The sequence below is a fragment of the Diorhabda carinulata genome, chromosome 3 (genome assembly GCF_026250575.1).
Source record: "Diorhabda carinulata isolate Delta chromosome 3, icDioCari1.1, whole genome shotgun sequence".
Taxonomy (NCBI): domain Eukaryota; kingdom Metazoa; phylum Arthropoda; class Insecta; order Coleoptera; family Chrysomelidae; genus Diorhabda; species Diorhabda carinulata.
Window position 1 is genome coordinate 347,587 of NC_079462.1, and position 15,737 is coordinate 363,323.

The following is a 15,737-nucleotide window of genomic DNA, read 5'->3' on the forward strand; positions in this document are numbered from 1 at the left end:
AATTGTCTTTTCGTTTATATCTACAGTAATTAATCAAATATAGATTCTACATTTATTACAATCTACCTTAAAAAAGTCTTATAAAAGACTTTCCTTTATCAAACGTCGATGATGTCTAGGTCATTTTGACGTCATCATCTTTCGAAATCCTGGAAAAAAGTGTTTTTATCGTATGTAAAAGAATACTAAGATAAATAAAACCATTTCAGACAATAATTTTTTTAAATACACTACATAACAATACCAATAAAAACTTGTACATACACGATTACCCACAACTATGAAATGATTATTCAAAATATGATTAATTTTATATACAAATAATATTTAAACAAAGCGCGGTATCAATAAATTTAATTTTTGAATCTAGTATCGTCTAGTTATAAATAATCAACATCGACAACAGCGTATGGATTTAATTTCGACTGATTGGATGATTTTGAGTGTTTATGTTGCACGCACTGGTTTGTGTCACGAAATTCTGATAAAAAACAAGTTTTAGATAATGTCACGTTAGTGCAGTGTGCAAACAATTGTATTTACGTCTAATCTCAAAGCTCTCATCTTGTAATTGTTTCATAGTCCACCTTCTGCACCAGTGAGTGTAAAGGCAGACTACAGTTCAGTAAAGAACTTATTTATTTTATTATATATATAGTTGATTATCATCAAACATGAAGTACGCTACAATCATCGTATTTTTCGCATGTATCGCGGGACTTTCCGCTATCCAGTTGAAATGTAAGTTCATTTTATTATTATTAAATAAAATATTTATATTTTTCTCATCCCGCCTCCATATTTTATAGTAGTGACTATACTACCTATCGGTGGGGATGTTTAACTACGACTTACTTTTTGTTTAAGTATAAACAAAAAAGTACGAAGTAAAAAAGTTTATTGACCTGTTTATAAATAGTTTTTGTTGATTAAATTCCTACGGTACGATACAAATAATATTTTCGTAGTGATTAATAAATTTTCAAGCTTGATAAGTTATAATTAAAAACTTATTATATCGAATGATTTTTTTATTTTTTTTACGTCTAGGCGCCCATCAAGATCTGGATATTCCTAAAGAATGGATAGACATGAACAACGTTTGCGTAAACAGAATGAGACAACAAATCGAAGATGAACTTAAAGCTTCGATGCAATATTTGGCTATGGGAGCTCACTTTTCTCGAGATACAGTCAATCGACCAGGTTTTGCTGATTTGTTCTTCAAAGCTGCCAGCGAGGAAAGGGAACACGCCATCAAATTAATCTCCTATTTGCTCATGAGGGGAGAATTAACCTCTTCAGTCAGTGATCTCATCAAAAGGAATGTGAGTTGTATGAAAATCTGGGTTTTTTTTTAAATTATCGATTTATTATATAAAGGGCAAATTATTTTATCTGATTTTAATATAATGATAATGAGAGGACAAAGCTTCGATACTTCGATTTCAATTTCAGATTATCTTTTCACAATGGATATTTTAATAAATTAAAAAAACTTTACACAATGTTGTATTGACCTTAAAATAACATACTTATCTATTTATCTAAATATATTGAATGATAAACATATTTGTAGATGTCTTGACTACTGACAATATTTCTTATCATTTTGCTCTTTTTCAACTTGGTACTTTGTTCTTATTTTTTAAATTTTTTCGATTTTTTCCTCTATATATTCTTTACTATTTTTTTTGTGTATATTTCATTTAACGTTTTCCTTAATTTTTTCCATCTTCTTTTTCGTTATGTTAATTTTTTTTAAATTTTCGTGTATTTTTGTGTTTTCATTGAAACATAATTTTGGATAATAAATATTTCTCTTCAATCACATTTCGTGATATACGCTGTACTTTTCCACATACAATTTTTACAGGGGATGCACAAAATGTTTTAAATTTTAATTTTAATAACCTAAAAATGGATTTTCTTAAAGACTTTTCAACAGAAATTTTAAAATCAATATCGTTTTTAACGTAAATTTACTACTGTTGTGATTCCTAACATAAATAATTTACGAGGGATGATCAAAATGTTTGAAATGTTACTTTCAATATCGTAAAAATAAATATCTTGTTTTCTAACGGTTTTTCAATGAAATTTTTTCAATCAACATCGGTTTCTAACCAAAATTATTCAATATTAGTTGTTCCGATTTACGAGGGATAACCAGAATGTTTTCAATTTATATTTCGTTAAATTTAAAATGCTTTTCCCTATTTTTCCTATTAACTTTTTGACTTTTCAAGTAGTTTCAAGAAAAAATTAACAATCAGTATCGTTTCAACGTAAATTGACAGTTAGTTGCTCTAATTTATGAGGGATGACCAGAAAGTTTTAAATTTAAATTTCAGTCATTTCAGCCATTTTGTTTTTTTTTTCAAGACATTTCCATACAAAACTCATAATTTCTTTCGTTTCTAACGTAAATTAGTACATTTTAGCCTCTCTAATGTACGAGGTGTGATCAAAATGTTTCACATTTCACTTTTAATTACTTTAAAAATGAATTTCCTATTTTCTCTATTGACTTTTTGTCTTTTTTAAGACCATTCCCCAAAAATTTTATAATCAACATTGTTTTAAATAAAAATTTGTATTTCTTTTTCGAATTAATTTACGAGTGATGCACAAAATGTTTTATATTTTCATTTCACTATCAAATAATCAATTTTTTCTTATTATTTTCTATAGCTATCCCCACCCATCACTTCATGGGATAGTGGAGTAAGTGCTTTGAAAGATGCCCTTAAATTAGAAGCCACGGTTACTAAAAAAATCAGAGACGTCATTAGAGTATGCGAAGATGCAACCAACTACAACGATTACCATGTAAGTACACTGAAAAAACGTTTCTTATTCAACATAATACAGGGGGAAGTGAACTTGTAGCTAAGAAACGATTTTTCTTTACGTATTTTTCATTTTTCAGCTCGTTGATTACTTAACTGGCGATTTCCTCGAAGAACAATACCACGGACAAAGAGATATTGCAGGAAAAGTGTCCAATTTGGAAAAATTGATGGCGAGTCATGGAAAACTTGGAGAATGGCTGTTCGATAAGAAGCTCCAAGGTTTAGATATTGTTTAAATATAGTCTGTAGGACAAGTTTGAAATTATAGAATTTACACCATTTTTTTTTGTAATATAGTTGTCATTCCCAAAAGGATTTTTTATGTTCGATGTTGAAGATACTTCAGTAAGAGAAAAATAAAAATTTTTGTGAACATTGTAGTTTCAATTTTTCACCTTTTATCTCATAAAATTAGTGACATTTTCAATACAGTTGATATTTGGATTTTTCTATAACAAAAAAGTAAAAGAGAAAATTTGAGATCCTGTATCTCGGGAACTGGTAGTAGTGAGTGTGTGAAAATTTGATGGGTCGTTAATCGATTGCCCCCAAATCGATGGAACTTCTTTACAAATTTCTATTTAAGAGAGTTCGTAAGATATAGGGAAAAATAAGAGATGATGACATTTTTTTCTATAAAAAAGTAAAAGTGAACTTCAAGACCCTGTATCTCGTGAACTAGTAGTAGTTCGCAGGCGAAATTTTCTTAGATCGTGAATTAAATCCCCCCAAATAGACGGAGCCTCCGCACAGACCCCTATATATCATAGTTTCAAAGACATGGACAAAAATAGGGGATGATAAAATTTGGAATTTTTTTTTCAACCAAAAAAGTAAAAGTGAACTTCAAGACCCTGTATCTCGTGAACTAGTAGTAGTTCGCGGGCGAAATTTTCTCCGATCGTGAATCAATTCCCCCCAAATCGATGGAGCCTCCGCAAAGATCTCTATTTATGACAGTTCGGAAGATATAGACAAAAATAGGGGATGATGACATTTTTTTCTATAAAAACGTAAAAGTTAACTTTACGACCTTGTATCTCGAAAACTGGTAGTAGTGAGAGTGTGAAAATTTGATGAATCGTTAATCAATTCTCCACAAACCGATGGAGCCTCCGCACAGACCTCTAAAAATCATAGTTTCAAATATATGGACAAAAATAGGGGATGATAAAATTTGGAATTTTTTTTTCAACAAAAAAGTAAAAGTGAACTTCAAGACCCTGTATCTCGTGAACTAGTAGTAGTTCGCGGGCGAAATTTTCTCCGATCGTGAATCAATTCCCCCCAAATCGATGGAGCCTCCGCAAAGATCTCTATTTATGACAGTTCGGAAGATATAGACAAAAATAGGGGATGATGACATTTTTTTCTATAAAAACGTAAAAGTTAACTTTACGACCTTGTATCTCGAAAACTGGTAGTAGTGAGAGTGTGAAAATTTGATGAATCGTTAATCAATTCTCCACAAACCGATGGAGCCTCCGCACAGACCTCTAAAAATCATAGTTTCAAATATATGGACAAAAATAGGGGATGATAAAATTTGGAATTTTTTTTTGAACAAAAAAGTAAAAGTGAACTTCAAGACCCTGTATCTCGTGAACTAGTAGTAGTTCGCAGGCGAAATTTTCTTAGATCGTGAATCAAATCCCCCCAAATAGACGGAGCCTCCGCACAGACCCGTATTTATCACAATTTCAAAGATATGGACAAAAATAGGAGATGATAAAATTTGGAATTTTTTTTTCAACAAAAAAGTAAAAATGAAGTTCAAGACCCTGTATCTCGTGAACTAGTAGTAGTTCGCAGGCGAAATTTTCTCAGATCGTGAATCATTTCCCCTCAAATCGATAGAGCCTCAATATAGATCTCTATTTATGATATTTTAAAAGATATAAACAAAAATAGTGGATGATGCTATTTGGATTTTTTTTTTAATAAAAAAATAACAGTGAAAGTTTAAGACCTTGTATCTAAGAAACCGGTTATAGTAAGGAAGTGAAATTTTTACAGATCGTGAATAAATTCTTCCCAAATCGATAGAGCTTCTTTACAAATCTCTATTCATCATATTTTCGAAGATATGAATAAAAATGTAGGATGATGTTATTCAAAAATGAAACTAAAACTTCAAGGGCTTGTATCTCAGAAACAAGTAGCAGTGAGAATTTGGAAATATATAAATTTGTTTAGCTACTCTTTATGTAACTCAACTTTAACGGTCTTTATCTCGAAATATATTATTTACCTATAAACGGTGACTAGAAATGTTAAACTATAAAAAATAAAGAAGAAGAATGTTTATATTTATCACACTTATCATCTCAGTGTGAAAAAAGATTATACACTAATAAGGTGATTCTAACCTAACTTTTGTATTTTGGAAACAATCATTTAAATCGTCAACTTTTCGTTTACCCCCTGTTTATTGACACAAATATGATTCCTTGTTAATAATAATTATTTATTTGAACCCACCCATTCGTAATTGATTCGAAAAACAAGTGTTATTCGCGATAGATCTTCTATTTGAGATAAGTAAATCCGATCATAGAAAACCATTACGAACACACGCACATAAACATGCCTGAAAATGACGCAATGTTTTTTTAACGATTTTCACAGACATATTTCTTACAATACGCGATATTTACTAGGTCAAAGACTTGGAAAAAGCACATGTTATAGTTCATATTGACAAACAGAATTAATTTATTATTTAGTTTTAGAATTTTTCAAATATAAGGTCTCAAAAGTTCATTTTCGTTAAAATTTTTAAATACACTCGATAAATCTGTAGATTGTAACTGAAATAATGATTATTCAGAATGTTTCAATATATTATATTAAAATATTTATGCTTTACATATTTTTTGATTATTTTTCTCGCTTTTTATATCACCCTGTATATGTACATTGATCTAATTTACTGATATATCAAAGTACCTCCACAGCGATTTCTCCATTTAATTGATATAATTTAAAAATAGGACATATTTGCGTTTAAATATTAATTGTTACGATTCATAAATATAAATATGTAATAACCTCAATTCGACTCAATTTTATCATTGCATTCTCATTGATTCTTTCACAATTCAATAATAATTCTATTGAACGATCTTATTTCATTCGAATCGATTGATTTTTAATATAATTATCGATTATATCGAACGTAGAATTAGGGCAATTGAAACAACGAAAAAAAAAAGAAGATATTTCAATAATGGATAACAGAAGAATAGAATTACATGCAGCTATTTCTTTTTATCCCATCCCTGGACGTATCTTCTCTCACTCTCTTTTCTCGTTTTCAATAGATTCGTATTTTTAATTGGTATATTAATTAAGCTCATTTTGAATATGAACAAAATTGTAATTTACGTTTCTATTAATTAAATTATTCTTTAGCATGACGAATCACGTAAAAATAAACGTTGAAACTGCAACGATGCACTATACATACGGGGTCGTCAAAAAGTTTGTGCGTATAATAATAAATCCTTAACGTGAAAAATCACTATTTACTATAATGGAATTTGCGTATAGTTCAACTAAACGACCCAAAATAATTCTCAACACATGTATCTTAATTTAAAAATGAACGTTTAACTAATTCTAATTTCAAATTGAATATTTATGATACATAACACTATCAATTTTTGCATTTGAAACACCACCAGGTCCGTAATACACAAATATCAAAAAAATTATTTAACCTAACCTAACTTATAGTAATGTCTATAATTAATAAACTATAATAATGATTAAATTTGCAATAAAAACATATTATTATTAATTTTTTGATTAGATATATTCGTGTGGTATATAAAACATTATTATTTTGATTTAATATCGCCATTAATATTTATTAAAGTACATCTCTGGATATATTTAGGACAAATCCATTATTATTACAAAAATCTCGAGAGTGGGATCGTTTCTATAAGCAATGTAATTAAAAGATGAGTTAATATATAAAACAATGTCTCCCTCCAAACGCTCAAATAGATAAATAGTTGTGTTAGATTCTCTTAGACTTTATAGTGCGGTCCCTGGAACGGGGCACACGATATTCGGGGGGCGGTCGAGCCCTTATAGTGTTTTTACAAGGTTAGTAATTTATATATATCGCATTTTTTTTTTATTATTTTATATTTTTTCAATCATATTCTGTTTTTGTATTATTTAAAATATTTGGCTAAGTTTTTTTTTACGTACTCAAACGGTTTGGTATTTTTTTGCTTCCGAAAATATTTTTTCGATTTCTTTAATCACAAATCTCTCGATTAATTAATTTATTTAAGTTGGAAATCAGAATTGTTAATTAATATCAATTAATTTGATCGGTTCTTAATTTTTATTTTAACGAAAATGGTTTTTTCCAAGTATGAATTTCAGTACGCGCTTGAGTGTAGTCCTATTGGCGTCAATAATCCTTAGTCCTTCGGCATTAGCTAGATCTAGGAGCAAACACAACGCCAAAGAGGACCCGCAAACGGATGATTTGATTCAAACAGTTTCAAAGATGTGAACAAAAATAGGAGTTGATGAATTTTTACCATAAATGTAAACTTTAAGATATTGTATCTCGGGAGCTGGTAGTAGTGAGAGTGTAAAAATTTGATGGGTCGTTTATCAATTCCCCCCAAATCGATGCAGCCTCCGCACAGATTTCTATTTATGATAGGTCTTAAGATATAGGTCAAAATAGGGGATGATGAATTTTTTTTCTATAAAGAAGTAAAAGTGAACTTTTCGACCCTGTATCTCGGGAACTAGTTGTAGTGAAAGTGTGAAAATTTGATGGGTCGTTAATCAATTCCTCCAAAATCGAAGAAGCCTTCGCACAGATCTCTATTTATGACAGTTCGTAAGATATAGTCAAAAATAGGGGATGATGATTTTTTTTTCTATAAAGAAGTAAAAGTGAACTTTTCGACTCTGTATCTCAGGAACTAGTAGTAGTTCGCAGGAGCAATTTTCTCAGATCGTGAATTAATTCCCCCCAAATCGATGGAGTCTCCGCAAAGATCTCTATTTATGACAGTTCGTAAGATATAGTCAATAATAAGGGATGATGAAATTTTTTTTTATAAAAAAGTACAAGTGAACTTTACGACCCTGTATCTCGGGAACTAGTTGTAGTGAGAGTGTGAAATTTTGAAGGATCGTTTATCAATTCCCCCCAAATCGATGGAGTCTCCGCAAAGATCTCTATTTATGACAGTTCGTAAGATATAGTCAATAATAAGGGATGATGAAATTTTTTTTTATAAAAAAGTACAAGTGAACTTTACGACCCTGTATCTCGGGAACTAGTTGTAGTGAGAGTGTGAAATTTTGAAGGATCGTTTATCAATTCCCCCCAAATCGATGCAGTCTCCGCACAGATTTCTATTTATGACAGTTCGTAAGATATAGTCAAAAATAAGGGATGATGAAATTTTTTTTTATAAAAAAGTACAAGTGAACTTTACGACCCTGTATCTCGGGAACTAGTTGTAGTGAGAGTGTGAAATTTTGAAGGATCGTTTATCAATTCCCCCCAAATCGATGGAGTCTCCGCAAAGATCTCTATTTATGACAGTTCGTAAGATATAGTCAATAATAAGGGATGATGAAATTTTTTTTTATAAAAAAGTACAAGTGAACTTTACGACCCTGTATCTCGGGAACTAGTTGTAGTGAGAGTGTGAAATTTTGAAGGATCGTTTATCAATTCCCCCCAAATCGATGCAGTCTCTGCACAGATTTCTATTTATGACAGTTCGTAAGATATAGTCAAAAATAAGGGATGATGAAATTTTTTTTATATAAAAACACAAGTGAACTTTACGACCCTGTATCTCGGGAACTAGTAGTAGTTCGCAGGCGAAATTTTCTCAGATCGTGAATTAATTCCCCGCAAATCGATGGAGCCTCCGCAAAGATCTCTATTTATGACAGTTCGTAAGATATAGTCAAAAATAGGGGATGATGAAATTTTTTTCTATAAAAAAGTATAAGTGAACTTTACGACCCTGTATCTCGTGAACAAGTAGTAGTTCGCAGGCGAAATTTTCTCAGATCGTGATTTAATTCCCCCCAAATCGATGGAGCCTCCGCAAAGATCTCTATTTATGACAGTTCGTAAGATATAATCAAAAATAGGGGATGATGACATTTTTTTCTATAAAAAAGTAAAAGTGAACCAAGTTTTTTTTCACGTACTCAAACGGTTTGGTATTTTTTTGCTACCGAAAATATTTTTTCGATTTCGTTAATCACAAATCTCTCGATTAATTAATTTAGTTACGATGTTTAACTTGGAAATCACAATCGTCAATTAACATCAATTAATTCGATCGGTTCTTTATTTTTATTTTAACGCAAACGGTTTTTTCCAAGTATGAATTTCAGTACGCGCTTGAGTGTAGTCCTATTGGCGTCAATAATCCTTAGTCCTTCGGCATTAGCTAGATCGAGGAGCCAACACAACGCCAAAGAGGACCCCCAATCGGATGAACCGAATCAAAGCGATATACAAAATCAAGATCCCAACAACGAAATCGACGATTATGATAAATTAGAAGATTACGAATACTACGATGAAACAGAAACAAAAAGACGTAAATATTTATATATATATATATACAGGGTGTCTAATAAACGATTGATTTAAATTTGTATTTAGCGACATCGTCCGTACCGATATATTCCACTACTCGTATTCCGATAACGACTCCTCAACCGGAAAACGAACGTCCCCGTACCCGTTACCCGGAAAGAACGACCGAAATATTCGTTCAACCCGATGACGAACATCCCACGCCCCGGAACCCCGGAGCTACGGGCACCGTAGACGTTCACGTGATTCCCCCAACGACCGATAAAGTTTTTTCGTGTATCCAGGATAATAGAGTGTACCAGGACAAGGATAAATGGAAAGTAGGCGATTGTACCGAATGTAACTGCGTTAGAGGTAAGGTGCAATGCGCCACTGATGATGTCTGCCTTCAAAACCACGCCACTCCTGTAGAAGGTAATTTTATTCGAAAATTCCCCGCCGATTTATTAGATTAAGTTATTTGTAGGACCTCAAGGAGAGCACGGAGAACCTGGAGAACCGGGAATACCTGGTGATCCCGGAATGCCGGGTAGTCCAGGTTATCCGGGTATACCAGGACCGCCGGGACCTCCGGGACCTTTACCGGATTTATCAGCTTTTTACCATCAATTAGCACAAGTTCAAGCTAGCGGCGATAAAGGTCCGAGTTATCCAGAACCTTTCCAATACCTTCAAGCACAAGTCGGACCTGTGGGATCTAGAGGACCTCCAGGTATTTACGCAAATATTTTTTTTTACATATTCATACAAATATCCGTATGTATTAGGACCGCCAGGTCCTGCGGGACCACAAGGTTTTCAAGGTCTCCGAGGGGAAACTGGCGAAACTGGTCCCAGTGGACCACCCGGTCCGCCTGGGCTCAGAGGACCTCCAGGACCGCCCGGAAAAGACGTAAGTACAAATCTATTACAACGAACCTACACTCTAATTTTAATATTTTATAGGGTGAAAGAGGAGACGACGGCGAACCGGGAGCAGTAGGACCTCCGGGTACTACAGGACCTCGAGGTTTACCTGGTATGCCCGGTTTACCGGGAACAAAAGGACATCGAGGATTTCCGGGTTTAGATGGTAGTAAAGGAGAACAAGGAGCTTGGGGTGAGAAAGGCGTTCAAGGAGTAGCAGGTCCAATGGGTCCCATCGGTCCAATGGGTCCGGCGGGTCCAAGAGGAGAAAGAGGAAGAGAAGGACCACCCGGACCGCCTGGATTAAGAGGAATCGACGGAATTGCCGGCCCACCAGGTTTACCAGTAAGTTACAGATGATTTCGTTTAAAAACGGATTCTTCTTGAACGTTTGCTTCGAAGGGTTCCATTGGAAAACCGGGATCTCCTGGTTTCCCCGGAAGCCCGGGAGCCAAGGGAGATCAAGGCGGTCAAGGTCCTAAAGGAAGTCAAGGATTTCAAGGTCCTAGAGGTGAGTCAGGTAGACCGGGTTCTCCCGGTGAATCAGGACCGCCCGGACCTGCAGGGAAAGATGGATATCCCGGTGAAAAAGGAAACACCGGAGCACCGGGGATAATCGGACCACCGGGTTTTCCTGGAGCAAGAGGTTCACCCGGATTATCCGGAAGTCCAGGTCAGCCAGGAGCTAAAGGGGCGTCAGTAAGTTTAAACACAATCTATTTCCTTCAAAGATATAATCATGTTGAATTTAGGGACTTCCCGGAGAACGAGGATACAAAGGAGAAAGCGGTTTGAAAGGTGAAGTAGGATCCCCCGGACCAAGAGGACTTCCCGGGCTAACAGGGCCTGAAGGTAAACGCGGTAAACGTGGTATGAGAGGTCCGCCCGGCGCTCAAGGTCCCGTTGGAGAAAGAGGACTTACCGGAGTAAGAGGTCTTCCCGGACCGGACGGAGCGCCGGGTCCTAAAGGTAATCTATCTAACCGCATCCAAATAATTATTCTAATATTTAAATAAACGTCAGGGCAATCGGGTGAACGTGGTGCTATCGGTCCCGCTGGCTCTAGAGGTCCTCAAGGTGAACCTGGTCGACAAGGAGCTCCGGGCTTACAAGGAATTAGAGGTATAACTGGTCGTACAGGATCGCCCGGGAAACCTGGGTCTCCAGGAGAAAGAGGGTCGCCAGGACAAGACGGAAAACAAGGAGAACCTGGACCGCAAGGTATTCAAGGACTTCCAGGACCTTTGGGAGCTCCAGGAGAAAGAGGATTAGCAGTAAGTGTCATTATTAAATGTTCTATACTTGTGTATATATTTAACTTTGTTAAGGGTGAACCGGGAAAAGATGGAGAGCCCGGACCTCAAGGTCCAGCCGGTCCAAGAGGTGATGCCGGCAAAGATGGTAGTATCGGACCGCAAGGACCACCTGGACCTCCTGGTATTGACGGTGAACGTGGACCACCGGGAGTTGGCGGACCAAGAGGTTTTCAGGGACTTCCCGGAGCTATGGGTAATCCCGGTCAACCGGGGAAAGACGGAGAACCGGGACCTCAAGGTCCTATAGGCGCTCCAGGACCACAAGGACAAAGAGGCGAACGAGGTTTTCCCGGTGAACGGGGACCTGCTGGTGTACAAGGTTTGCAAGGTATCAAGGGATCTGCAGGAGCTCAAGGCGCGGATGGACCTCCCGTAAGTAGTAAATTTTATAAATCATATACATCCTAACGATATTTTTTAAAAGGGTCCTGACGGAAGACCAGGAACCAAAGGTCATCCGGGTTTACCAGGTGCCATAGGATTACCCGGATTAAGAGGACAACCGGGCCCACAAGGAGAAAAAGGAGAACACGGATCCCCCGGACCTATCGGACCGGAAGGTCCTCCAGGCCGTCAAGGTGAACGAGGATTAACGGGACCGGGAGGACCGCCCGGTCCACCGGGCGAACCTGCAGCACCAGGAGATCCGGGACCACCTGGAGTAGCAGGTTGTTTTCTTATAACTAAAACTTAATCATTTTTTTTTTTTATTAACATATCTGCGATTTATTCATTTCAAGGTGAACAAGGCGCACCAGGCGCGACGGGAGAAAGGGGTCCATCAGGACCTCCAGGACCTCAAGGATTTCCGGGACCGCCGGGATTAATAGGATTACCTGGACTTAAAGGAGATAGAGGATTTACTGGTTTGAAAGGCGCTCAAGGTAATCCAGGTCTGATAGGTAGACCTGGTGAACCCGGACCACAAGGTCCCGTTGGTTTAACGGGAGCGAAAGGCGCTAGAGGAGAATCTGGACCTAGAGGAGACGCTGGACTTATGGGCCCTCCTGGGAGAGCGGGAGAGCCTGGACCAGCTGTAAGAATATTTATTTTAAAATTTGTAACAACTTTATGAACTATTTTACTTTATAGGGACTTCCCGGAAGTGTCGGACCGCCAGGAGCTCAAGGACTTCCGGGTATAAAGGGTTCGACAGGTGATGTAGGTAGACAAGGCCTACCTGGGCCACCCGGTATAGCAGGACTTCCGGGATTAGAAGGAGCTAAGGGAGAAAGAGGAAATGAAGGATCTCCCGGTTCTATTGGACCGATCGGACCGCAAGGACCAGCCGGAGAAAGAGGACTACCAGGATATCCGGGACCACCTGGATCCGTCGGCCCTCACGGAATTAGAGGACCGCCGGGTGAAGTGGGCATACCCGGTAAACCTGGAAACGAAGGTCCTCCCGGATCACAAGGACCAACGGGTCTTCCTGGACCGCCGGGGCCCACTGGGGATCAAGGACCCGAAGGACCTGCAGGTAAACCGGGACAACCCGGAATTTCTGGCAGACCAGGCGACAAAGGTCCTCAAGGTTTGCCAGGATCGCCGGGAAGTATGGGACCACCTGGATTACCAGTAAGTTGGTGCTTGGACATTTCAATGCCTCAATGAAAAATACACTCGTTTTAGGGTCCAATCGGAGCTCCAGGACCTGCCGGATTAACTGGCGAACGAGGTCCGCGCGGGGAACAAGGTCCCCCCGGACCGGACGGTCCAATAGGAGAGAGAGGAAAACCGGGAGCTCCAGGTCTCCAAGGAGCTAAAGGAGATCGAGGAGATATAGGATTAATGGGACCGAAGGGACATGCGGGATTAATGGGTTTACAAGGTTTACCAGGATCACAGGGTCCACCTGGAGAACGTGGTCTACCGGGAGAAAGGGGTCTGCCAGGAAAAGACGGAGACATCGGTCCTCGAGGACCAGCCGGAAGAGACGGAAATACCGGACCTCCGGGTGTGATGGGTCCTCCGGGACCCAGAGGAGAATCCGGTAAAGACGGAAGACCAGGACTACAAGGATCCGCTGGTAAATAATTCATATTTCATTATTTTTTCAATTGATTGTTTTGTTTTTAAGGACCTCCTGGGCCTCCGGGACCACCAGGCGATGGAATTAACTACGACGCCGCTAGTTTAGCCGCTCTATTATCCCAAAGCCAATACAATCAAAAAGGACCCGATCCGATGAACGACCAACCGCCAAGAATATTCGGTAAAGAAATGACCCAAGAAGAGACTAGAGAATTGATAGACAAAGCTTTCGAACAACTAAAAACGTCCTTTGAAAAATTGAGGAAACCCAACGGACAGAAAAACTCTCCCGGTAAAACTTGCAGGGATATCAAAGCGGCTTATCCCGATTCGCAAAACGGTAAGTAACACACCGTCGATCGGTCAATAATCGAATGGAATATTCGAAACGAATCCGTTTCAGGACAATATTGGGTCGATCCCAACGGCGGGGACGTCGAAGACGCGATTCTCGTCTATTGCAAAATGGAGGAGGGCGCCACTTGCGTAATGCCGAGTCCGAAACGATCACCGGAGGTTCATTATCAAGGGAAAGAACCGGAAATGTGGCTCGGCGAAATGCGACAAGGCGTAAAGATGACTTACAAAGCCGACAGTACCCAAATAGCATTCTTACATTTACTATCATCGAAAGCTACACAAAACATAACGTACCACTGTAGAAAATCCGTCGCTTATTTCGACGCCACGCGACATACTTTCAGAAGAGGAATCAAACTGTTGGCTTGGAACGACGTCGAAATCACGCCGAAGGGAAAACTTAAATACGAAGTACTGTCCGACGAATGCAGGGTAAGTACCCCACTACTTTGATTTTATTCAAAAAAAATGTTTATTTTATTGTACGCAGTACCGAAAAGATGCTTGGACCGAATCGGTATTGGTATACAAAACGGACAAACCGCAAAGATTACCAATAATTGACGTCGGAATTCGAGATACCGGAGATCGTGATCAGTACTTTTGGATCGACATCGGAGAAGTGTGTTTCTCTTGAAAAATAAATAATTATATTCGTCAGTACTTAATTTTTGTAAGTACAAACCTGTATGCTACGTATTAAGGAACGAGTACCACTTTGTGTTCATGGAAATGTAATTTTAATTTCGACTAAAATAAATAATTTAGTAAATATGTTACACATTCTTTTTAATCAGACGTAACATATGATATTCGGTGCTATCGCAATAAATGTAAATATAAATTAATAATCTTAAGTATTTTGAATATATTTTTTTATAAAAAACCAAACAGTAATATAGAAAATATTAAAATAACGTTCGTTTTTCATTCCAAATTACACATCTAAATACCTAGTACGGTCCTGTGCTTAGTGAAAATAAATTTATCACGTGCCATCTATACACCGTATACCTCAACTACACTAATAATAAATCAGACTGTCATAAAACTTAAGCTTCTACACACGAGATGTCACTGCGAAATAAGAATAACAAAAATCTATTTGAATAATGAAATAATATAAAAATATTGAAATTGATCTTACAAATAGTATGAATTTCAAAAAAAAACGAAATTAATTCAAAAAACTCAATTTTTACTACTAACATTTCAATATATATTAACTACATACATATCTGTCATAATAATTAGACTATTGAATAAAAGATGGCGGCAGAAAGTAAAATAATTATTAATTTATAATTTGTTTTAATGGAACTTCAATTCTTTTATCAACTTAGTCATCAATTATAAGTATAAAACTTCACCAACAATATTAATTTAAAAAAAAACAACGCTTTATACAGTAAAACAAATATAATATTAGCTATTGCCATCTAGGTGAATATTTGTCAACTATATGGTAGTATACAACTTACAACTAAAAAGGAATCTGCTTATTTTCCATTAAACTTGAACTTTTAATTGAGAGTTGTCTCTAAAGAATAAGATAAAATAATTTTTTATAATATTTTGAGCTTTTATTAGATCGTAAACGAATTTTTAAGTATCAAAATATATCAACACTATCTATTTAAAAAGAAAACGTGA

General features: G+C 36.7%; 2 protein-coding genes across 2 annotated transcripts; both read left to right on the forward strand.

The window, feature by feature from the left end:
* The first annotated feature begins 432 nt into the window (after positions 1 to 432).
* On the forward strand, positions 433 to 3,228 carry LOC130891888 (ferritin subunit). Its single transcript, XM_057796960.1, has 4 exons — positions 433 to 741; positions 1,051 to 1,328; positions 2,695 to 2,832; positions 2,933 to 3,228. The coding sequence occupies exons 1-4, from the start codon at positions 675 to 677 to the stop codon at positions 3,089 to 3,091; spliced, it is 642 nt and encodes a 213-aa protein (XP_057652943.1). The 5' UTR covers positions 433 to 674; the 3' UTR covers positions 3,092 to 3,228.
* A 3,657-nt stretch (positions 3,229 to 6,885) lies between these two features.
* LOC130891889 (fibril-forming collagen alpha chain-like) lies at positions 6,886 to 14,900 on the forward strand. Its single transcript, XM_057796961.1, has 17 exons — positions 6,886 to 6,971; positions 9,249 to 9,469; positions 9,535 to 9,882; positions 9,935 to 10,180; positions 10,236 to 10,360; positions 10,414 to 10,719; positions 10,777 to 11,073; positions 11,127 to 11,343; positions 11,398 to 11,648; positions 11,703 to 12,062; positions 12,115 to 12,358; positions 12,431 to 12,726; positions 12,783 to 13,268; positions 13,323 to 13,719; positions 13,771 to 14,064; positions 14,128 to 14,516; positions 14,575 to 14,900. Exons 2-17 carry the CDS (start codon positions 9,250 to 9,252, stop codon positions 14,719 to 14,721), a joined length of 4,623 nt encoding a protein of 1,540 aa, XP_057652944.1. The 5' UTR covers positions 6,886 to 6,971; position 9,249; the 3' UTR covers positions 14,722 to 14,900.
* Positions 14,901 to 15,737: the final 837 nt, after the last annotated feature.

What these genes read in the sequence shown, in the direction of transcription:
- LOC130891888 (XM_057796960.1), top strand. Translation starts at nt 675, where the DNA reads ATGAAGTACGCTACAATCATCGTATTTTTCGCATGTATCGCGGGACTT. An exon ending in TTCCGCTATCCAGTTGAAAT is followed by an intron (nt 742 to 1,050) that starts GTAAGTTCATTT and finishes TTTTACGTCTAG; the next exon opens with GCGCCCATCAAGATCTGGAT. An exon ending in CCAACTACAACGATTACCAT is followed by an intron (nt 2,833 to 2,932) that starts GTAAGTACACTG and finishes TTCATTTTTCAG; the next exon opens with CTCGTTGATTACTTAACTGG.
- LOC130891889 (XM_057796961.1), top strand. Translation starts at nt 9,250, where the DNA reads ATGAATTTCAGTACGCGCTTGAGTGTAGTCCTATTGGCGTCAATAATC. An exon ending in CAGGAGCTAAAGGGGCGTCA is followed by an intron (nt 11,074 to 11,126) that starts GTAAGTTTAAAC and finishes TGTTGAATTTAG; the next exon opens with GGACTTCCCGGAGAACGAGG. An exon ending in CAGGAGAAAGAGGATTAGCA is followed by an intron (nt 11,649 to 11,702) that starts GTAAGTGTCATT and finishes AACTTTGTTAAG; the next exon opens with GGTGAACCGGGAAAAGATGG.